Source organism: Hippopotamus amphibius, chromosome X (genome assembly GCF_030028045.1).
Source record: "Hippopotamus amphibius kiboko isolate mHipAmp2 chromosome X, mHipAmp2.hap2, whole genome shotgun sequence".
Taxonomy (NCBI): domain Eukaryota; kingdom Metazoa; phylum Chordata; class Mammalia; order Artiodactyla; family Hippopotamidae; genus Hippopotamus; species Hippopotamus amphibius.
The window spans coordinates 116,152,483-116,176,790 of NC_080203.1; the positions used below are offsets into that span (position 1 = coordinate 116,152,483).

At 44.1% G+C, this 24,308-nt stretch overlaps 1 protein-coding gene across 1 annotated transcript; it reads right to left on the reverse strand.

Moving 5' to 3' along the window:
- Positions 1-18,408: 18,408 nt before the first annotated feature.
- On the reverse strand, positions 18,409-21,039 carry LOC130841899 (transcription factor-like 5 protein). The gene has a single exon (XM_057718515.1). The coding sequence runs from the start codon at positions 21,014-21,016 to the stop codon at positions 19,508-19,510; it is 1,509 nt and encodes a 502-aa protein (XP_057574498.1). The 5' UTR covers positions 21,017-21,039; the 3' UTR covers positions 18,409-19,507.
- Positions 21,040-24,308: the final 3,269 nt, after the last annotated feature.

A 24,308-nucleotide genomic window follows, 5' to 3' on the forward strand; every position in this document is an offset into this window, starting at 1 on the left:
ACATTGCTTTGGCTATTCGGGGTCTTTTGCGTTTCCATACAAATCATAAGATTTCTTGTTCTAGTTCTGTGAAAAATGCCGTTGGTAATTTGATAGGGATTGTGTTGAATCTATAAATTGCTTTGGCTAGTACAGTCATTTTCACAATGTGGATTCTTCCAATCCAAGAACATGGTATGTCCCTCCATCTGTTTTGTATCATCTTTGATTTCTTTTATTAGTGTCTTTTAGTTTTCTGCATACAGGTCTTTTGCCTCCTTAGGCAGGTTTATTCCTAGGTATTTTATTCTTTTTGTTGCAGTGGTAAATGGGAGTGTTTCCTTGATTTCTCTTTCTGCTCTTTCGTTGTTAGTGTATAGGAATGCAAGAGATTTCTGTGCATTCATTTTGTATCCTGCTACTCTACTAAATTCATCGATTAATGCTAGCAGTTTTCTCATAGCATCTTTAGGGTTTTCGATGTATAATATCATGTCATCTGCAAAGAGTGACAGTTTTGCTTCTTTTTTTCCAATTTGGATTCCTTTTATTTCATTTTCTTCTCTGATTGCTGTGGCTAAAACTTCCAAAGTTGTCTTGAATAATAGTGGTGAGCGTGGGCACCCTTGTCTTGTTCCTGTCTTTAGAGGGAATGCTTTCAGTTTTTCACCATTGAGAATCATGTTGGCTGTTGGTTTGTCATATATGGCTTTTATTATGTTGAGGTAATTTCCTTCCTTGCCCATTTTCTGGAGAGTTTTTATCGTAAATGGATGTTGAAGTTTGTCAAAAGCTTTTTCTGCATCTCTTCAGATTATCATATGGTTTTTATCCTTCAATTTGTTGATATGATGTATCACATTGATTAATTTGCATATGTTGAAGAATCCTTGCATTCCAGGGATAAACCCCACTTAATCTTGGTGTATGATCTTTTTAATGTGCTCTTGGATTCTGTTAGCTAGTATTTTGTTGAGGATTTTTGCATCTATATTCATCAGTGATATTGGCCTGTAATGTTCTTTTTTTGTGACATCTTTGCCTGGTTTTGTTATGACGGTGATGGTGGCCTTGTAGAATGAATTTGGGAGTATCTCTCCTTCTGCTATATTTTGGAAGAGTTTGAGAAGGATAGGTGTTAGCTGTTCTTGAAATGTTTGATAGAATTCGCCTGCGAAGCCATCCGGGCTTTTAGAAACTCTTAAACACTATACAGACCAGCCTTTCTACCCGGGCAAATCAGTCATGCAGTGTGTTCTGAGACGAAGTGTCAGAGAGTGACATTTATCTGGACTGGAACCTGTGGCAAAAGATGTGGTCACTGGGGAATGGCACCCTTTAGGATTTGTTTGTGGTACTTGCCTGACATCGTCACTAGATATACCCCATTTGAAAGACTTGTTAGTGTGTGCTGATGGACATTGAGAGGGTAGCACTGCATGAGGAAGAGTTGATATGCCCTAACTCGCCTGTCGTAAAGAAATGAGTCCTAAATGAGAACTCCAACAAAGTACGTATTGCTCAAGAAATATCCATTTTTATGGGAAAGTGGTATATCTAGAGAATAAGTAAACCCAGGCATTAATGGTGCCTCAGAGGTTCAGGAAAAAGTGTCTAGACATCTCTTCAACTGTGAGTGACTGAGATGCAGAGATGGTGCCGGCACCCCTGTTGGCTTTTATACACCCAGGCTCCTGAGGATGCCTGGGTCTGATACATGGACACATCTGCTAGACTAAAGACAGGTAGACCATAGTGGGGTGTGGAAGCTGTACAACCTCAAAGAAAACTACTTGCTCCTGAGCATGGAAAAGGACAATCTGCTCAGCTGGTAAAGCTTGCCTGCATAGTCTGCAGGCTGTGGTGCTTGCCCTGGAAAAAAGCCCCGCAAACATACCTTGTTACATTTGACTGATTCCTGGGCAGGAGCCCATGGGCTGACAGTGTGCACAGGTACCTGGCAGCATGGCGACTGGATGATCAAATGTCAGTTTCTGTGGTAGCACACATTAGCAGCCAGTTGCACGAGATGTACATCTCCTATTTGTGCCCTATGTGATGTACATCACTGACTTTGAGAGTGAAATTCGTTGGAGTCAACAAGGTGATCAGACACTTCCCATCCAGGTTGGCACCCCGGTCACCTGGATAGACTATGCACTAGGAATGGTAATCCGTATACAATTTGAGACCTGGCCCCAAAACAAGACCCTGCGATTTGTGCACACAAGGCCAAGGAAGCCTGGAAATGTGCCAGAGTGCCAGCTGTACAGTCAAGCCAAGGGCATCTCCGGGTCTCATACACAGAGGTACTGGACCTGGCTTTGTAGTCTCCTTTCAAGATTACTACTGGGCACAGACTGCAGTCAACCCCTTTTCTGACTATGTCACTACCAACTTTTTGTACATGCACAGCACATGGGGGAATTTTATGCAGGGACTTATAGTTGGATTGTGATTTTTTTTTGATTCATTGATCATATGCAGTCAGATATTGGGGCCCCTTTTATAGTAAAACCTGCTCAGCAGTGGACTACATCATGTGACATTCAACGGACCATTTATTCCCTGTGTTGTTACCAGGCAGCAAATGCCATTGAAAGATGGCTTGAATTCTTTCAAAAAAAAAAAAAAAGAGGAATGGACAACGCATGCTCAGCTGCCAGTGGAGCACACACTTAAGAAAGTCAGTTTGGGGTCTAAATGTGGCATTCCCCCAGGAGGTACCTCCCATTTACATCGAATGTTTGATGGGTTTGGGGATGTGGGGAGGAGGCCCAGATTCTGATTGGGGAAGAAAAGGCCTACCACATGGATAACTCCCTCAGTTTCTTTCCCCCTTCCTCCACCTCAGCTTTTTATAACTCTGGTAGGAAATGGACTGATGCCAACTGGCCTACTTTTGCTCAGATTTTTGGCAAGACAGTACATGACCTCACTCCAGAAATGGCGTTCTAGATATTTGTTTTTAGTTTTTGGAGTCTTCGCCAAAATGTTTATATCTGAGGATGAGTCGCTTTCAACATCTTGTTCAAGGCAGGCTTCACAGACGTGTCTGACTCATGGCTCCTTCCCTCACCACGCCCTTAACTGTAGGTTCTGTGGGTACATTTCCTTATCCACTTTCAAATGTTGGGGAATCCAGTGCCTCTTCATCCCATCAGTCTGTGAGATGTCAGGGTGCATGCAGACTCTTCCATACATTGACTCCCTTGTGTTCTCTTCTGGCTTGCAGTCTTCTGGTTCTTAGAATTTTATATCAGATTATCTCCAGTCCAAACTTACCCTCTAGCTGTGAAGCAGAGGTGTTTTAGACTAGTGGGTGTTCTCTGGGAGTCCCTGAAAAGACTTGGTATTTGTTGTCTGTTGATTTCACTGTGGCTTCTGGTGTGTAGTCAGTCTGGGCTGACCAATGTGTGTAGTCCTTCAGTTTGGCAAATACCAATTTCCCAATTTTATACTTTTTCTGCCATTTGTACTGTGGCATGTTGGGGCTCGTGATCCTAGGCAAGGAATCCCCATCCCAAGTTTGCATGTGAGGTGGTGGTGGCACCTTAGGGTTCCTATCTCAATGTTGGCCTGGGTCCAACTTCCCCAAGGACAGGACAGTCTGGCCCCAGCTTCTTAGACAAATAGTCTCCATGATATGTTAGCCTCCTTCTCTTGAAGTCAGCTAAGTTTTAATGTCCTTTTGAAAAAATACTTGTGAGACCTTGCCTTTCATAATAGGACAAGTTGATATTGGAAAGGGAGGGCCGAGTTTCTGGAAGTGTTCCATGGTCATTTGCTGGCAGAACTAGTTTAGGGGAAAAAAACATATATGTAGGGGATGTGTTTGTGGAAATAGATTCCATTAGGATTCTCCCCATCCAGCTTACCTAAGAGTCTTCTTAAATGATTGATATGCTGTCTTTAGTGCTAGAGCCATTTCATCCTTTATAGATATCAATAAGCATAATGAGTGAGAACAGGGAGACCTTGGGAACATTTGACAAAAACGAAAGGAGGAAGACGGGGGAAAGGGGGTGAATTGAGAGATAGCCAGGAAGATAAGGCACATGAACGTGGATAAAATCCAGTATGCCTTCATCTCAACATCCTCTGAAGGTAGATTTTCCAGATCTGATAGTGTATGCAAGCTGTTGAAAATCTTTGTAGCTTGAGGCAGCAAATGTTATCATTAAAATCGCCTGAGATTGGCTATTTGGACTTTTGTTGAGCTGAAGCTGTCAAAACTGCCTGTCTAGCCAGACCTTACTCCATTCCAAAGCAAAGAAGCCTGTGGTTGAAGTCAAGGCCCCTCCATCTCCAAAAAGACCTGGAAAGTTCATGTATTGGGTAAAGCATAATAAAGGACTTGCCACAACCCAGATTGCCAAACCAGTGTGGGGTAGCACTTCATTTTGGTAAATACCAGTTCCTTGTGTCTTTTGAATAGTGACATGTCAGTGCTCCAGACATGCAGCCTCAGCCCCAAGCTGGGAAACCCGAGGCCAAGCTTGCCAGCTTGTCAGTGGCTCCTTCTTGAGTGGCCTGTCTTCATGTTGGCCCCTGGCTGGGGGTCTTGAACTCTCACAAGGACAGGTACTCAGAGCCCCACATATTTTTCATAGATTGACTCCATGAGATTTTTGACCCTTTTCTCCTGGAGGCTGCTAAGGCCACAGTGCTCTCTTGAAAATATGATGAAATACTGTAGGCCTAAACGGGATGCAGTCATTTGAGCATCATAGCTGTAAAGTGGGACACTGTCATCTCCAGTTCATTCCCATGCCAGCCCCCTTTTGTCCCTACTGGCTGGGCAGCTCCAGCCCCAGTTTTTCTCTCTACGTTAATCAGACACCAGGCCCGTGTCACCAGAGAACACAAGAGAAGCTTTCTGAAGCTCTTGCCCTTGGGTCAGCCATTCCAACCCTCATCCTCATGAGACAGTTTTCTCATCTTCCCTCAGGGTCTGTTGAGACATGGGAATTTCTGTCCTGCTCTCATCTGAGTACAGAGCTGCAGAATAGAAAACCACCTAGCTGCAGTCGAAAGGTGAGTCCTCCACACGTGGGTCTCCTACAACTTGTACTAACGTCATTTTCTTACCATGTTTTTTTTCTGTTGTGTGGCTTAAGGATTACAGGGAGTTGGAATTTTGCCTCATTCTCTTTTGCTGTGTTTGTAAACATTAATGTTTCAAAATATAAAAGGGCCTTTAAAAATATTATTAGTGGAACAAGTTTGACCTTTCTGTGGATTTGTATGTCTTCGTGAGTAAGATGCCAAATTTGGCACTGATCATGTGGCTGATAAAGTTATGATACTCTTTTATTAGACAAGAAGCCATGCTGGTCAGGTGAAAGGCTAAGATAGATTCCCCAGTATCTGGGATCACATCCTCTCACTTAAGTGGTGGTGAGAGGGACAAGGGGGTCCCTGCACTAATAGATGGCTTGTTCCATGGTAAAATGGATAAGGCATCTGGAATTGGTGGTACCTGTGATGATCCTGGCTGAGCCTGTGGATGGATGAGACTCTGCTGATCTAATAGCACAGCAAAGGCAGGTTAGGAGAGATCAAGGCTCCCATGGATCTGGTAGAGCACTGCAGGCCAAGTTATGGGGGGTGTGGCTCCCAGGATCTGGTAGCACATTCCTTCTCTACATGGTGGGCAAGATGTGATCATAAGGGTCTTCCCACTGTCCAACCACTGCCAGGGTGTGTGGGCCAGGACAGGGTTAAAATAGATTTCTCTGGGATCCAACAGTGGATGCTACCTGTTGAAAAAAGTTTTGGAGGTTTAGGCAGCAGGGTGTAAGTTGTAATCACGTGTTCAATGGGTGCGTAGCTGTTAAAAGTATGTTGGTTGTGGCCAAAGAGTGGCTGAAAGTATGTGTAAACCAGTGATTGCTCGTGCCGGTTGCACCTCCTGCTTCCTCTACCCCTACCTCCTGGGCTTCTGTCTAAGGAGAGTAGATGGTCTTCTGTGAGCTGGTATGTTATATCTGTGTAAAAAATACACATGGCTTTTCTGTGAAAAGTGTCTGAATGGAGCTATAGAACTACCAGTGGAAAGATAAAAAGTTAAAAGTGATTGTGTTCTTGAGAAGCCTGCAAGCCAATTCATTGTATGTGCCACGTGCTAATGTGTGATTGGAACGTGTTCCATGTTGAACTATGAATATGCCTACAGTATCAGAGGATAGTTACTTGGATGTCCAAAGTTTTCAGTATATCATGATGTCTTGTTGATTGGCAAATTACAGGTATCGTTCTCAATGTCTTTGAGTGCTCACCAGAAGGGAGACTTACAATTCCCAACAAATTTGCGGACGTACTTGTCAGCTATAATACTTGATGTTATTTAAATGGATTCACACACAGAATCCCATGTATAGTCAAAAAGCAATAGCTGTCCATCACACACTCTAATATCCTGTATTCCTGAGAGAACAGTTGTAGCTTCTTCAAAACTACTGCAAAAATTGCTGGTTTGCCTCTCAGTAAAAGAAGTAATGCTGCACTAGGGGTTCATACCACCTTCTTTTGGCAGATTGACTCCATGGATTTAAACTCCTTCCTCTGGAGGGTGATTAGGTTACAATGTCTTTTTGGAAAAAACCCCAGCATACCTAAGTATGGAACGGGGCCCCGGGGACAGTAGCAGACCTCATTGATAAAGTGTTTGATGACTAGGGGTAGTTGGTTATGTCAAAATGTACTAAGGACCACTCCTACAGTGAGAGGGAAAGACGTAATGGTAAGACTGGGGTTGGGTAAAAGCCCAGTGGAATTATAAAGACTTCCTTTTTGACCAGTGGATGAGGGAGCCCTGCCAGTTTTCCTGGAGGACGAGGAGTTGAGATCAACCCATTTTCTATGACTGACCCCATGTTACAAGCCAGTCTGGCCATGACCACATTGCTCATAACAGTAGCAAGACAATGAGGTCTTAAACCCTCTTGATGAAGTCATTGGTGCTTGGAGGCAGTTTTCTCATTCCCTCAGGGTTTGTTGAGATATGAGAATTTCTGTCCTGCCTTTGTAGAAAACCACTTAGCTGGAGTCTAGAAGTAGCTCCTCCAGAAGGGAGTAGCCTACAGCTTTCATTGACATCATTCATCCTCTTTGGTTATCCTGTCAGTATTTTTGGTGTGTGGGACAAGGTTCACTCAGAGCTGGCACTTTTACCTCCTTTACTTTTTGGCATCTTTGTAAGTATAATATTAAAGTGTCTAAACATAAAAGTGATTTTTTTTTGTATTTTTAACTGGAACAGTATATTAGGCCTTGTCCTTGGCCGTGCTTATCTCTGTGCATGAGATGACAAATTTGGCCTCAGATCTATGGCTGATAAAGGTACAATGCCCATTTATTAGACAGTAGGTCGTACTGGCCAGGTTAGTGCCTGGGATAGATGACCAGCATCTGGTCACATCCTCTGACCTAAGGTGTGAGTGAGAAGTGGGTATAGGGTCTCCCCACTAAGGAACTTTGTGTTCCATGTTAGGACTGACAGGACTTTTGGATCTCTGGTTCAGTGGATGAGACTTTCCTGATGTTGTTGCCCAGCCTGGGCAGTTTAGGAGAGATCAAGTCTCCCCTAGATCAGGTTGAAAAGCGTGGGCCAGGTTATGAGAGAAGCATCTCACCAGGAGGTAGAAACTAACCCTTGTCTACATGGTGGGAGAAGGGGGAGCATAAGGGTCCTCCCAGTGTCCAGCCTCTTCCAGGGTGTGTGGGCCAGCTCACAGGTAAGATAGATTCTCTGGGATATGATAGTGTCTGCTACCTGTTGAAACAGTTTGGAGGATTAGGCAGCAAGAGGTAGGATTGAAGTCACCTGTCTGGTTGGTGCGTAATTGTTTTTAAAAGCACATTTTTGGTGGCCAAAGAGTGGTTGAAAGTAAGTGCAAATCTGTGCCTACTGGTGTCAGTCGCTCCACCTGCATGTTTTCTCCTTTATTTCCTGAGCTTCCACTTTAGGAGAATAGGTAGTTTCCTGGAAGCTTGTGTTGTAGTGTTTGTGTAAAAATATCCATTGTCAGTGTTTTTGAAAAAGGTATGTGAATGCAACTCTAGAACTGACGGTGAAAACATAGAGTTAAAAGTGATTTTGTCATTGAGAGGCCTGCAAGTCAATTCATGTAATATATTGTGTAATAATGTGTAATTGGTATTGCATTTGACTAGTGAAGTATGAATCAGGACCCAGGGCAGTAGCAGTCTTCATGGATAAATTGGTGACAAGGGGCAGTTGCTTACAGGGAAATGTACTGAGGCTTTTGCTCCTACAGAGAGTGAGATAGAAGTGATATTAAGGATATATTTGAGCAAATACTCAATGAGACCATACAGGCTTCTTCCTTGACTAGCAGATGCGAGAGCCCTGCCAGTTTTGCTGGAGGGTGAGGAGTGGAGATCATGTGGTTGCTTAATCACTGTCCTCATGTCTAAGGCAGTCAGGCCACCAACACCTGGTAAACACAGGAGGAGGACCAAGAAGACCTAGAAAACCTTGCTGAGATCTATCTTTTGACTGATGTTTATTTAATGCATTCAACAACACCTTTCTACACAGACTCTTTTTCTTTCAAGCACAAACAGGTCTAAGGTAGAGGTCAGGACATGCTAGACCTTCTCCAACTGGAACAGGAAGTTTTATCCACTTGTCTAGGTGTGCTGGGGACTTGATTTCAGACTGGTTCTGAACTTTTTCAGTTGTTATGTAGGTGGGGACTGAAGTTACTCTGCTGCCTTGATGTCCTCATGGGCACAGTCAAAAATTTACTTTGGATATAGGAATAACTCTCAGATTGGACTATGGACTGATGTGAGTTTATGGTAGAGGCCACGTGGACCAATACACATACAAATTTTTATAACTTATACTTCTGAGAGTTTTATGGAAATAGTTGTGTTAACTGTGTGTAGTTCTTCTCTTGATTGGGAGGGATGCTCCCAATGGGGAAATACCATAATTATAACAGTTGTAGTGGTGCAAATGGACAATTTGGAGCCCACAGACTTCTCCAGCCCTGCCATGAGGCATCAGTAAAGCAGTGTAGGATACTGGCTTAGAGAGCAAGTGATGAGAGGTTCGTTACACTGATCAAGGAACTAATGGAGATAGAGGTTCTTAAAAAGACCATACCATCCTACAGTAGCCCTGTGTCCAATGATAAAAGCCAATGGTACTTCACCCCTTTCTGTACCTTATTGTAATCTCAATGCAGTGTCAGTCTTCCTTGCCCCTGAGGTTCCAGATATCATAATAGTCATGGAGTCCACTCCACAGACTGAAGAGCCTGGTACGCAGTGCTGGACATGTTAATGTTTTCTTCATATCCCACTGCAATCAGAGGATCACAGCCTGTTTGCCTTTATGGGGCCTTCTGCCACATGGCAACCTAAGGCTTTCCATGATTTTTCATTGATGGATTGACCAAGAACTACAGAAAACTGAGTGTTCACCAGAGGAGTCCTGTTGTCATTTAACAATGACATTATTCTGATTGGAAGGACTAAAGACAGCATATTTTCTGTCTTACATAGATGGTCTAGTACTTGGGTAACTAGAGCAAGAATCAATGGCCAGCCACCCATAGTTAGTTCTAGGGAAGCATGCCAGCTCAGGACCAGATAACAATCTTCCAGCCTATTCAAGAAAATCTGATGGCCTTAAACCTCCAGAAAATGCCACTGAAAGATGAATGGATAAATAATGTGTGGCACACACACAGTGGAATACTATTCAGCTATAAAAAAGAATGAAATAATGCCATTTGTAGCAAAATGGATGGACCTGGAGATGATCATACTAAGTGAAGTAAGCCATGCAGAGAAAGATAAATATCATGATATCACTTATATGTGGAATCTAAAAATGGTAAAAAAGCTTATTTACAAAACAGAAATAGACTCACAGACATAGAAAACAAATTTATGGTTACCAAAGGGGAAAGGGAGAGGGATAAACTAGGAGTTTGGGATTAACATATATACACTACTATATATAAAATAGATAACCAACAAGGACCTACTTATGGGAAGAAGCAACAAGGGAAAATGTCTCCTGGATCATAATTAGACAGAGGATCCAGAAAATCTTTAATTATCAATAGGGCCTAATACAAAAATTAGCACCTGGAGTGGTATATCAAGAATTTTCGCCTGACCTGGGATGAGCCTCCCAGCACTGTGGGACAAAATTTGATCATGAAATGTCTTCCAAATACGGGTCAAATTCCTGACCAAGTGGAGAGGATCAGTCATTGGAGGCCCTCCATTGTGAGCCGGTGAACCCTGAGGAAACTCAGGAAGGAGAAGAATACCTGCCATCTAGCAGCCATCAGACTGCAGCCACTCCCTATGGTGAGCCCTGAGGAAACTCAGGAGGTGAAAATACAGGATACAGGCCCCAGACAGCTGTGGTACATATGAAAAAAAATGATTTCAGCAAGCTCAGACTCTTGCATCTTCCCATACATAGAAAAATGCCAAGTTCCTTAACTTGAGATGTGGCCTCCTGCGCTTCAAGCCCTCAAAATTCATAATAACTCTCAACTTTTGGATTGTAAATATTTTTAAGTCTACAGGTGGAAAGTAGACACTTTCAAAGCAGAACAAATCTCAACATTTGGAACACTGACACTGATGGCAGACACTCCCAGAAAGATCCATCTGATAGAGTGATTAGAACGTTGCCACCCCTTCTTCCACAAGATTGTGGAGTGGACATTGACAGTAGGGAATTGTAACAGGGAAGAGCTAAATCGGACTCCATGTTGGGTCTGTTTCTTTGACTTTAACCTTTGCTTTTCGTTGCTTTTGTTATTATAATTTTACATGATGGCCTGCCTCAGGCAACCCTGCCCCTCTGCCTGAATGTTAAGCTAAAATGCCTCTGTTCAGCTCACAGGCAGGCAGTCTGCCCTGCCCACCTGTGTGAATGGCTGCAGAAAAGAAGAAATGAACACCTCCCCTCCGCGAGGCTGGTCATTCCAGGAGATATTTTGCAAGGCTGATAGCCCTTTTTACTTTACTTCCCCATGCTTCTCCCTCTATTTTGCCTTTTACTTTACTTCCTCACCCTCTCTGATTCTATAGAACAAACTGGCATCCAGACCCTGATAAATTGGTTTTTCAGAGACACTAGTCTGCCATCTTCTTGGTCTGCCGGCTTTCTGAATAAAGTTGTATTCCTTGCCTCAAAAAAACAAAAACAAAAAAACCAAAAACAAAAAAGAAAAAAAAGACAAAAACCAAACCAACTCCCCCCCCCCCCCACAAAAAAAACCCTACTGTGTAGCACAGGGAACTATATTCAATATCGTGTAATAATCTATAATGGAAAAGAATCTGAAAAAGAATACATATATGTGTGTATATATATACACACACACACACATATATGTATCTGAATCACTTTGCTGTATACCTGAAAACTAACACAATATTGCAAATCAACTATACTTCAATAAAAAAACAAAAACAAAACCTCCATAAAACAATATTTGGCATAGCATATGGTAAGCTTGATCAGTATTGGAGGAACTTCATGCCTTACATGGGGATCCTGCTCAGCTCATTGCATAAGATTACTCTAAAGGCACCCACTTTGACCAACAACATGCTTAGAAACTCTACAGCAAACTGTAGAGAACAACTTTTTACTGGGCCAGTCATCTGTGCAGTGTATTTTGAGAGAATATGTCATTGACACTTTTTGCAGACTGTAACCTCTGGCAAAAAGATGTGACCCCTAGGCAGTGGTGCCCTTTGAAATTTGTTCATGATGCTTGCCTGACATTGCCACCCAGTATACCCCATTTGAGAGAGTATTGCTGCTGCTTAGTGGGTGCTGGTGGACATCGAGAATACAAAGCAGTAGCAGGGGTTATTACACCCTGACTTCCCTACCATGAGATAGGGCCTAAATGAAAATAATAAAGTGAGTGTTGCCCAGGGAACATACATTTTTAGGTGAAAAAGGTGAATCCAGAGGAGAAGTAAACTAGACATTAACAGTATCTCAGAAGTGTAGGAAAAAGTGTCCCCAGTCACCCTCAAGATATAGTTGACTGAGATGCAGGGACTATGCTAGCAACCTGACTCCTAGAAACTCAGTACATCCAGGTTCCTGACGATGCCTTGGTCTAGTACATGGATGAATTTGCTTAAATGTAGTTAAATGCAGCAGAAGTTTTAGAATACCAAGGAAAACTACTTATATCTGTACATGGAAAATGGAGTCTGGCATAATGGATAAATATATGGGCTCTGTGCTTGCTCTTGAAAATACCCATCAGATGCACCCTTTTATATTTTGATTGACTTCTGGAAGATGCTTATGGGCTGACAATGTGGAAAGATCCTGGCAATGTGATAAGTGGTTTATCAAGTCTCAGTCTCTAAGGTGACATACCTAATCAGCTAATTGCACAAAACCCACACATCTGGTTCGTGCCCCATGTGGATTGCGTAGAGAAGGATCCTTTGAGAATGAAATTCAAGGAATCAACAAGCTGATCAGACCTATCCTGCTCTGGTTAGGGCCATGGTCACCTAGCTAGACAATGTAACGAGGCATGGAAGTTCACCTACAATTTAGGACCTGGCCCAAAGGCAAGACTTAGTGATTCCTGCACATAAGACCAAGGAAAGCAAGGAAATGTACCCAGGGGGCCAGCTACACAGTGGGGTAGAGAGGGGATCTCCAGGTCCCAAACACAGATGTACTTGATCTGGCTCATTCCCTCTACTCAAGGTTACTGCTGGGCATCAACTGCAGTAGATTCCTTTTCTGAGTACGGCACTGCCAACCCCTGTGTGCACAGCAAAGACTTTTAGTTGGAGTGTGTTTATATTTGGATTCACTGGCCACATGCAGTCAGATGATGGCATCACCTTTGTAGTAAAATATACCCAGCAATGGGGTACTTGATGAACCATTGCCCCTCTGTGTGTGATCCCCAGGCAGCAGATGCCATTGAAAGATGGCTAGGATTCTTAAAAAAAAAAAAAAAACTCAAAGAGGAATGAATAACTGATGCTAATCTCCCAGTGGAACATACACCTAAGAAAGTCAGTTTGGGATCTAAATATAGCATTTCCCCAGCAAGTGCCTCTTATTTAAATTAAGTGTTCAATAGTGAGGTTGTGAAGGGAAGAGGAGGCCTGGAATCAATCTGGGAAGAAAATACATACCACACTAATAACTTCCTCCCAAGCTTCTTTCCTCTTTTGCCACCTCAGTTTTCATATCTTTAAGTTTGAAATGGGCTAGTGCCTGCTGACTCAGTTTTGCTTAAGTTTTTGGCAAGTATTACTTTCAAAAGACGTTTATTATTTTGGCCTTTGGAGCATCTGCTAATTTTCTCATATCCAAAACATATTGCTTTCAACATCCTGTTTAAGGCATTGCTAATACATTTTGTTATTGACTTTACATATTTCCAAAGTGGATAGAAGTCAGTATCCCTTCATCCCATCAATCTATGAGATGTCAAGTTACCTTCAGACCCTGCCACGTATTAGCTCTCTTTTGCTCTCTCTGAGCTCAAAGCTTTCTGGTTGTTCTTAGGAGGAACTTTATATTAGATTATCAGCAGTCCGAACTTGCTCCCAACTATCAAGTGGCGGTATATAGACTAGTGGTTATTGTCTGGGAGCCTCATTTGTATTTTCAAAGGCCCTTTTGGGGCCTTGGTATTTGTTGGTTGCCGATCTACTGCAGCTTCTGGTGTGTAGTCAGTCCAGGCTGACGGTATGTCTAATCCTTCAGCCTGGCAAATAGCAGTTCCCTGCATTTATACTCTGTCTGCAATGGATCACAACGTGTTGGGTCACCAGGCACCATGCTTGGAAGCGTGATCCTGAGGTTGTGTATGAAGTGGTAGCACCTCAGGGATCCTATCTCCATGTTGACCTGGGTTGTACTCCCCGTGACCTGGGCCATCTGGGCCCCAACTTCTTGGAAAAATGTACTCTATGGTATTGTTTAGCCACCTCACCTAGAGGCTACTAAGTTGATAATGCCCTTTTGGAAAAATACTGATGAGACCCTGTAGATCAATATAGGTCAAGTGTCTTGTGAAAAGGGAGGGAGGGGATACTGGAAGTTCTCCATGGCCATTCACAAGCAGATGAAATTTCAGAAACCAGACGTATGGAAGATGAATGTATGGAAACAGGACTAGGATTCTCCTTGCCTAGCTCTCCTTAGTCTCCTTCAGTGATTAGGGTCCTTCCTTCAGTCCAAGAGCCACTGCATTGTTTATAGATATCACTCAGCATAATGAGTAACAACAGGGGAGACCTGGAGAAAACTAGACAAAAACAGAAAAGGGAAAAGAAAGGAGTAAAGAGAATGAATTTTGAGATATCCAGGAAAACAAGGTGCATGTAATATGGGTGTAACCCAGTATGCCTTCATCCCAACATCCTCTGAAGATAGTTTTCACGGATCTGGTAGCTTATGCTACTTGCTGAAAAATGTTTATAGGATTAGGCAGCAGGTGTTTTTTTGTTGTTTTTGTTTTTTAAGTGTACAATTTGATATTTTTTTCTTATTAGTAATGTATATATGGCAATCCCAATCTCCCAGTTCATCCCCCCAACCCCCCCCAAACCTCCCCCCCCTCCGCTTTCCCCACTTGGTGTCCATATGTTTGTTCTCTACATCTGTGTCTCTATTTCTGCCTTGCAAACTGGTTGATTTCTATCATTTTTCTATATTCCACATATATATGTTACTATATGATATTTGGTTTTCTCTTTCTGACTCACTTCACTCTCTATGACAGTCTCTAGGTCCATCCATGTCTATACAAATGTCCCAATTTCATTCCTTTTTACAGCTGAGTAATATTCCATTGTATATATGTACCACGTCTTCTTTATCCATTCCTCTGTTGATGGACATTTAGGTTGCTTCCACGTCCTGAATGTTGTAAATAGTGCTGCAGTGAACATTGGGGTGCATGTGTCTTTTTGAATGATGGTGTTCTCTGGGTATATGCACAGGAGTAGGATTGCTGGGTCATATGGTAACTCTGTTTTTAGTTTTTCAAGGAACCGCCATACTGTTCTCCATAGTGGCTGTATCAATTTACATTCCCACCAACAGTGCAAGAAGGTTCCCTTTTCTCCACACCCTCTCCAGCATTTACTGTTTGTAGATTTTTTGATGATGCCCATTCTAACTGGTGTGAGGTGATACCTCATTGTACTTTTGATTTGCATTTCTCTAATAATTAGTGATGTTGAGCAGCTTTTCATGTGCCTCTTGGCCATCTTGTATGTCTTCTTTGGAGAAATGCCTATTTAGGTCTTCTGCCCATTTTTTGATTGGGTTGTTTGTTTTTTGATATTGAGCTGCATGAACTGTTTATATATTTCAGAGATTAATCCTTTGTCTGTTGATTCATTTGCAAATATTTTCTCCCATTCTGAGGGTTGTCTTTTCGTCTTACGTATAGTTTCCTTTGCTGTGCAGAAGCTTTCAAGTTTCAAGAGGTCCCACTTATTTATTTTTGTTTTTATTTCCATTACTCTAGGAGGTGGGTCGAAAAAGATCTTGCTGTGATTTATGTCAAAGAATGTTCTTCCTATGTTTTCCTCTCAGAGTTTTATAGTGTCTGGCCTTACATGTAGGTCTTTAATCCATTTTGAGTTCATTTTTGTGTATGGTGTTAAGGAGTGTTCTAATTTCATTCTTTGACATGTAGCTGTCCAATTTTCCCAGCACCACTTACTGAAGAGGCTGTCTTTTTTCCATTGCATATTCTTGCCTCCTTTGTCAAAGATAAGGTGCACATATGTGCATGGGTTTATCTCTGGGCTCTCTATTCTGTTCCATTGATCTGTATTTCTCTTTTTGTGCCAGTACCATCTTGTTTTGATTACTGTAGCTTTGCAGTATCGTCTGAAGTCAGGGAGTCTGATTCCTCCTGCTCCATTTTTTCCCCTCAAGATTCCTTTGGTTATTAAGGGTCTTTTGTGTCTCCAAACAAATTTTAGGATATTTTGTTCTAGTTCTGTGAAAAATGCCATTGGTAATGTGATAGGGGTTGCAGTGAATCTGTAGATTGTTTTGGGTAGTAGAATCATTTTCACAATGTTGATTCTTCCAATCCAAGAACATGGTATGTCCCTCCATCCGTTTGTGTCATCTTTGATTTCTTTCATTAATGTCTTATAGTTTTCAGAGTACAGGTCTTTTACCTCCTTAGTTAGGTTTATTCCTAGGTATTTAATTCTTTTTGTTGCAATGGTGAATGGGATTGTTTTGTTAATTTCTCTTTCTGATCTTTCATTGTTAGTACAGAAATGCAAGAGAGTTCTGTGTGTTAATTTTGTATTCTGCAACTTTACCAAATTCATTGATTAGCTCGAGTAGTTTTCTGGTGGCATATTTAGGATTTTAGTATCATGTCATCTGCAAACAGTGACAGTTTTACTTCTTCTTTTACAATTTGGATTCCTTTTATTTCTTTTTCTTCTCTGATAGCTGTGGCAAGGACCTCCAAAACTATGTTGAATAGTAGTGGCGAGAGTGGACATCCTTGTCTTGTTCCTGATCTTAGAGGGAATGCTTTTGGTTTTTCACCATTGAGAATGATGTTTGCTGTGGGTTTGTCATATATGGCCATTATTATGTTGAGGTGGATTCCCTCTATGCCCACCTTCTGGAGAGTTTTTATCATAAATGGGTGTTGAATTTTGTCAAAAGCTTTTTCTGCATCTATTGAGATGATCATGTGGTTTTTATCCTTCAGTTTGTTAATGTGGTGTATCACATTGATTGATTTGCATATATTGAAGAATCCTTGGCAGCAGGTATTTTGATTAAATTCTCCTGAGATCCTATCTCTTTGGACTTTGTTGATCTAAAGCTTTAAATACCACCTTTTAAGCTAGACCTTTGTTCTTTCGAAAACAAAGTGGCCTATGATAAAGTCAAGGCCCCTTTCTTACTAGAATCAGAGGCTTCAGGCACTGGTTAAAATGTATAAAGGACTTGATAGCACCCAGGTTTCCAAACCTTTTCAGCCATTTTGGACACTTGGGCACAAGTCACTGTGCTTTGTCCCAAAGCGCAAATTTTACTTTGACTGGACTTAGAAATAGTCTTTGCACTGGATAATGGACTGATATGTGTTTATAGTTGCACTCTTTCAGGTCAGTACACACAGAGGATGTTGTAATTGATACTGTTGAGGGTACTTTGGGAAGAGTTGTGTAAAGGGTGTTTCCAATGGAGAAATGCCACAATAGAACAGTGGTAGTGGGACAAGTAGACAACTCGCAGTCCCATAGGCTTCCTCAGCACAGCGAAGAGGTATCAGTAAAGCAGAGTAGGATACCAGGTTATGGGGTATACTGATGAAAGGAAGTTTCTACACTGATCAAGGAACTAATGTAGGCAGAGGTGATTGAGAGATCATCCCCTTCCTACAGTGGCCTTGAATAACCAGTGCAACAAGCCAGTGGTACACCTTGCTATATCATAACATAAGAACAGTGAGGCAGCAGTCCTCCTTGTACCTGCCCTGCTCTTCCAGATATCATAACAGTCGTGGAGTCCATTGTACAGACTGAAGGACCTGGTATGAAGTAGTAGATGTATTAATGCTTTAGATCTTACCGTAATCAGAGATTCAAAGCATATTTGCCCTCGTGAGGCTTATATACATTCACGGTGCTGTTCAGTGGGGCAGTAATCCTCCTTGAACCTGAACTTCCAGAAATTATAATGATCACAGAGTTCATTCTGTAGACTGGAGGCCACGTTCATGGTGGTTTACATAGCAATGCTTTCTTAAGAGGCTTCTGCCTCCTTGGGATCAGAGCCACTTTACCTTACTGGACTCAGATTAAAACCCATGTTCATCATTTGCCCCAAGATGATGTAAAAATTGCCAATGATGTCCCACATATGTCTAACTCTAGCAAAACATGTGGGTTGATACCCAGAAAATAATTCCTGGGTTCTTTCAAGTGAGACAGATGTCCTTAATATATCTATAAATGAAATCTGGCAGTGCATATGATAACCTTATTTCCTACTGCATGCAATTCATACTTCATATGGGACTGTTTCTCGGCCCATGACATAAGATTATTCTAAAAGCATGCATGTTGGCCAAATTCTCCAATCAGTGGTATAGACCACCTTCCCACACAGCACAGTCACCTGTGCAGAGCAGGTTTTGAGAAAGTGTCAATTGTTAGTCACTTTTTCTAGTCTGATTTGTATATAGACTAGAATCCGTGTAAAACAATCTGGCCACCTGGCAATGGCACCTTGTGGAATTAGCTCCTGGCAGTGCCTTCAAACTGCCACTTGATATATCCCGTTTGACAGACTAGTGCTGCCTTTTTAGTGTAGGACATTGAGAGAGCAACAAAGCAAGAGAAGTTGTACAAATTTAAATTCATGAGAATGTGACGTGATACACATGAGAATTCAAACAATATAAATATTGCCCAAGAAACATCCATTTTATAGTGAAAGTAGTATATCCACAAAAGAAGTAAACCATGAATTACTGGTGTCTAAGAGGTACTGAGAAAAAGTGTCCAACCACCCTCCAAGATGGGGCTGTATTAGATGCAACGTGTGTGTCACCTCATCTTCCTGGGACAGCTTCAGTACACCCAGGTTCCTGAAGAAGCCTGCATGGGATTCCTGGTCACATCCACTAAGTTAATGGCTAGTGGGGTATGGTTGGAAGTGGAGGTCACATGACCACAGAGAACATTGCTTGCACCTGTTCACGGACAGAAGGGAATGCTGCTCAATGTGTGGGTCTGGGCTGTGGTGCTTGTCTGAAAGCATCCTCCTCCCCCAAGTGTACATCATTCATTTTTTTTTTCAGTTCCAAACACTACAGTTTATTACACAGAAAGTAATGACTCTCAATATGAAAATGAGGGCATTGAAGCAATCCACTGTGACAGTATTTCAGCTGTGGACAAAAGCACCTTTAAAGGCGATCTCTGGAAAATCTCTAGCAAAAAGGTTTAAAACAGGACTGCATCCTGCAATACAATTCTATGCAGCTAGAAGTCGTCACAAGGGGAAGCGATAAACAAATGAAAGAAAATTTCCAAACTACTTATAGTTAAGAACAATTTAACTTGTTCTAGTTGCTAAGGGGGCATATTTAAAATGTAAATAAAATAAGTAAAAAGCAATGTACCTTTTAAGACTAAAGAGATTACAAAGGATGTTAATTCTCTTTAAGTTATCATGTTAAGAAAACATGATGGAATCAGACAGATAATTGAAAAAGTACTTACAGTTGTCAAGATATCTTCATCCCCAAATGGTCTAAGAGGACATTAATGGGTAAGTATTTTGTTTCAGATAAATATTTTTACAAAATGTGCTTTCAAAGTCCCCCCAGAGTCCCATCAGCTAAGTCATGTCCCTTTAGAATTAGACTATCAGAGCAGAGTCCCAGGGTCCTAGGAAATGTTCATGGGTCACGAAGGAACGGCCGTTTACTTCCCAGGAATCCGTGTTCACGTTCAGTCACTCGATCTCCGTAGCCAGGCTACTCTGTAGACTCTCCTGTGTGGGACACGTCACCACGGAGTCTGGTGTGGTCAGCTTTAGCCTTCTGCCAGTTTTACTGCAAAATACACTCTCGAATTCCTTTTTAAGAGAATCTCCATGTCTCTCCTGAATATACTTCAGGAAGGCCGTGGTCCACCGCAGGGTCGTTGCCTTATCGGTCTCGGCGTTGCAGAACGGGACTAAAAGATTCAACTCGTCACAAGAGATGCGGATTCTGCGCCTTCTATCTCTCTCCATGTGGTTGTGCCTCTCCCTGGGCTGGGACCTGCCTCCCTGGGGCCCGCTCTGCATCTGCTCCCCGAGGGTGGCCTGGGACAGCTCCGCCGACGGCCAAGCACCCTGCGCCGCTGTGGAGGCTTCGCCCACGTTCTGAATCTCTCCAAGGGCTCTTCGCTCTATGTGCGTGTCCAACTGACATATCCTACTCCGATTCCTCTTATTTATTGCTTGTTTACATAGCGCTTCTTCCCCGACTTTAATCCAAACCTGCTCCGGCAAAGCTTTGTTTCTACCACCCAAAGTCTGTTTAGTGGATTCAGTTTCTTGCTGATAACAGAAAGAAAATGCTCTCGGCAATCCAATATCCTGATGCTTGGCAGCTTCGAGTATAGAACATGAGTTACTAGAACTCTGTGTTTGGGAAAGATGAGAACTTCCACTAGTAGAGCAAGCACTGGTAGTGAACAGAGGGTATGTAAACTGCAAAGCGGTTGTTGCAGCAGCAGTTTTGTTTTTCCCTAATGTTGTACATTTGTTTTGCTGCTGATGAAGAGGCACATTCATTAACTCGGATGGATGGCCAATAAGAGTTACCAAATTGCTGAGCGCCACGCCGGGTTCCGGGGGCGCCGCGCCGCGCGGGCCGGGCGGGGGCTCGGCGGGGATGCTGTTGAAGCGGTCCTCCAGGCAGTCGCGCACGGCCGGCTTGGCCCGCGCCTCGGGCGCGCCCTCCGCGTTCTCCTTGCCAGCGCCCTCGGGCGCCCGGGGCCGGGGCGCGCCGGGGCCCGGGCCGTTAGCGCCCGGCGTCCGCTCCGCGGCGGGGGCCGCGCCCGCCTCACTCAGCAGCATGCTGTGCAGCTCCTGCACGTCGACGGCGCCCAGGCACGGGCTGGTGCCCGCGAAGCCGCCGTCGGCCAGCGCGGGGGGGCACAGCACGGGGTACACGGGTGGCGCGCCCCCCGCTGCCGCCGCCGCGAAGTCCCCCGGCGCCGCCGCCGCCAGGAAGGCCGAGCTGAGGCGCGTCTCGAGCTCGCCGTCGGCCGCCGCCGCCTCCGCTGCCGCCTCCGCCTCCATGTGCGAGTAGAGGATGTGCTGCAGCTGCGTGTACTCCATCTCCGTCATCTCCACCAGGCTCAGGTCGGCCGTCGTGAAGCTCAGCCCCGCCTCGTCCAGCGCCGCGTCCGTGCCCTCGGGGCCCTCCGGCCCGCCCGCCTGCGGCGGCTCCCGCGGCCCGGGGCCCGACATGGCAGCGCCAACGGCTGGGAGCGCGCGGCCGGCCGGCGGGGCGGGGCCGGGCGGGCGGGGGCGTGGAAACCGCGGGCCGCAGCGCGCCTGCGCCGCCCGCAACGGCAGCCCCCCATCATTCATTTTTGACTGATGCTTGGGTATGCATCCATGTGTGGACAGTGGGCACTGGTGCCTGGCAGAGGGATGCCCAGATGATCAAGTCTCAGCCTCTGTAGTGGCACACATGATCAGCTGATTGCACAAGATGCGTACCTCCTTTTCATGCCCCATGCGTATAGGTAAGGACAGTTTGAAGATGAAAATCAATGGAATCGACAGGGTCATCAGATCTGCACTGCCCAGGTTAAGACTATGTCTGCCCAGATAAACTTGGCACAAAAAATGGTAATTCACGTACAAATTAGGCCTTGTCCCTAAAACAATTCCTAGTGATTCCAGCACATGAGGCCAAGGAAGCCTGGCAAATGTGCCCAGAGTGCCAGCTGCACAGTCGAGTAGAGAGGGGATCTCCAGTTCCCATACAGAGGTGTGCCAGACCAGGCACTCTGCCCTCCTCTCAGGGGGACCACGGGCATGGACAGCAGTAGATCCCTTTTCTGACTATTGCCCTGACAATCCCATGCACATCAGATGGGGGATCTATACAAGGAGTGTTAATTGGACTGTGTATGTTCTTCTTTTTCTTTTTTCTTCCATTTGCCAGTGAGACCTAATCAAGCAAATGGTGTCACTTTTATGGCAAAAACTACCCAGTAGTGGGGAACTCCATGGGACGTTTGCTAGACTATTCATACCACATGTCATTTCCAGGCAACAAGTGCCAATGAAGGATGGTTTGGATTCTTGAAGAAAAAACATTAAGAGAAGTGGAAAAGCCATGCTCAGCTCTTAGTGGAGCATACACTAAAGAAAGTCAGATTGGGCTCTAAATGTGGCGTTTCCTTAGCAGGTTCCTCTCAATGAAATAGAAAGTGTCATTATTAGGAAGGAAACACAGATTACAGGCAGGTAGAAAATGCTTACCACTCTGTCAGTTCTGTGCAAAATATCTTCCTTCTTCCACTTCACTTTTCATTTTCTGAGGCTGTCAGTGGGTCAGTGCCAGCTAAGGATTTGGTAGGATATTAAAGTACTTACCTTAGAATATGGAGTCCTTGGTATTTATCATTTTAGTTTTTGGAGCTTCTCCAAACACTTATATTGACATCATTTTGCTTTCAAAATCTTTTACAAGGCAGGCTTGCAGGGGTGTGTTTGACCCAGAGCATCTTCTCCCACCGTGCCCTTAATTGTAGGAACCGTGGGTACATTTCTTATCCACTGTAAATATTTCAAATTGGGGGGAAGCCAGTATCCTTTCATCTCATCATTCTGTGACTTGTCAGGGTTCATGCACGTTTGTTGACTCCCTTCTGCTCTCTCCTGACTGGGACCACTCTGGTTGTTCTCAGAAGGAATTTTTATACTGTATTATTATCTCCAGTGCAACTCTGTCCCTTAACATTCACACCTGGCTGTGTAGGCGTGTGGGTTTCCTGGTATATTTATAGGCCCCTGAGAAAGAGTTGGCATTCTTTGGTTTTTGAATGCACAGTAGCTCAGGAGGCTGGTTAGTCCCAGCTTGCCAGCGTGGGCAGTCCTCTATTTTGGCAAACAAAAGTTTCCCAATTTTTGCTCAGTTTTTTTTTGTTTTGACACGACGTTCTGGGCTTGCAGCTGCCTCTGGCTCAGCCTCAGGCCTGGCAGGTGCCCAGGTTTGCGTGTCAGGCACGACGAGACTGTGTCTGTCTGCTCTGGCTCTGGCCCGGTCCTCTGTGTGCCTCTCTTGGGGCAGTTCCAGCCCCACGTGTGGAGTTCACTTGCCCGAGTCAGATACTTCTTCATGTGTTTCCCAGCACCAGTGGGGATAAGACCAGCTTTCCAAAGCTGCTTGCCATTTGCTTGGATCAAAACTCAGGTAGCCTTCAGGTCCCTCTCATGAAAGTGGAGGGGAGGCCCGGAGGCCCGCCGCATGCCTTTCTGCAAGTCCACATGTGGATCGTGGAGAACACAGCCTTTTTCTTGCTGGTGATGGGGTGCAGTTTGCCACGATTTGAACAATACTGAGCCTAAGGGGACGCGCTCATGGGCACATTTTTAACTTCCTAAAGGGGCCTCGGGCCTTGGGCTACTGCCCCACCCTGTGCCTTTCTTCTGAACTGCCATAGTGTCCCCTTGAGCCCCTGAATTGTTGAGTCTCACCCTCTGGTGGTGATTCCGGCCCTCCTGTGCCTCTCCTCTGTGCTTTCCTTTTAAGAAAATCTCAGTACACGCACTTTCATTGGGTTCTCATGTTGACCACAGAAAACATAGAACGTTCTCTGCATGTGGCAGAAGTACGGTTCGCTTACAAGCCATATGTTCATGTATCTTCTGCTCGAATATGTACAGCCCTAGATTCTTGACTTCATTTGCATGAGTTGTACTAGTCCTGGTGTCCCCCGCTCCAGCAGACTTAAGTTCAGTTTTCTGAAGCTCTTTGTCATTTGCCCTGGTCAAGGACACAGGGGGAAGTAATCTTTGTCCCTCCCTCGTGAAGTTCTAGAAAATGCCCCCTCAGTCTTTCTCAGAGTCCTCATGCGATCTTGGAATAGCCATCCTGTCTTATGTAGCTGCTGGAGGTGCAGTTCTCTCCCAAGTCAGCCTCTTTTTGTTTCCAGTGGCAGGGGAAGCCCCAGCCCTAGTTTTTCTTTTATGTGAGTCAGGCATTAGGCTGTGTGTTGCTGTCCGTCCAGGGAACACAGCTAAAGCTTTCTGCAATGGTACGTTTGGGTCAGTGGTTGCAGTCCTCGTCCCTCATGGGGCAGTTTTCTCGTCCCTCACAGAGTCTGTAGAGACATGGGCATGTCTGCCCTGCCTTTGCCTGAGTACAGAGCTGCAGAATAGAAAACCACTTAACTGTAGTCTACAGATGCGTCCTCCACAAGGGGGTGTCCTGCAACTTGCCTTGAGGTCACTTGCCCCGTTTGGTTACTCTGTTGTCTTTTTTTGGTGGGTAGGGCGTGGATCCTGGGGAGCTGGCGTTTTTGCCTTATTCTTATTTTTGTGGTCCCTTTAAGTATTAAAGTGTCAAAATATAAAAAGGCTTTTTATAGTTTTATGTTTTAAATAAGTTGGGCCTTTTCCTGGGCCTTGTATGTCTCTGTGCTTTCAGTGACAACTTTGGCACTGAATGTGTGGTTAATAAAGTTACAAAGCCCCCCTTTTTAGACAAGAGACCACGCTGGCCTGGTTAGTGCCTAATTAGATT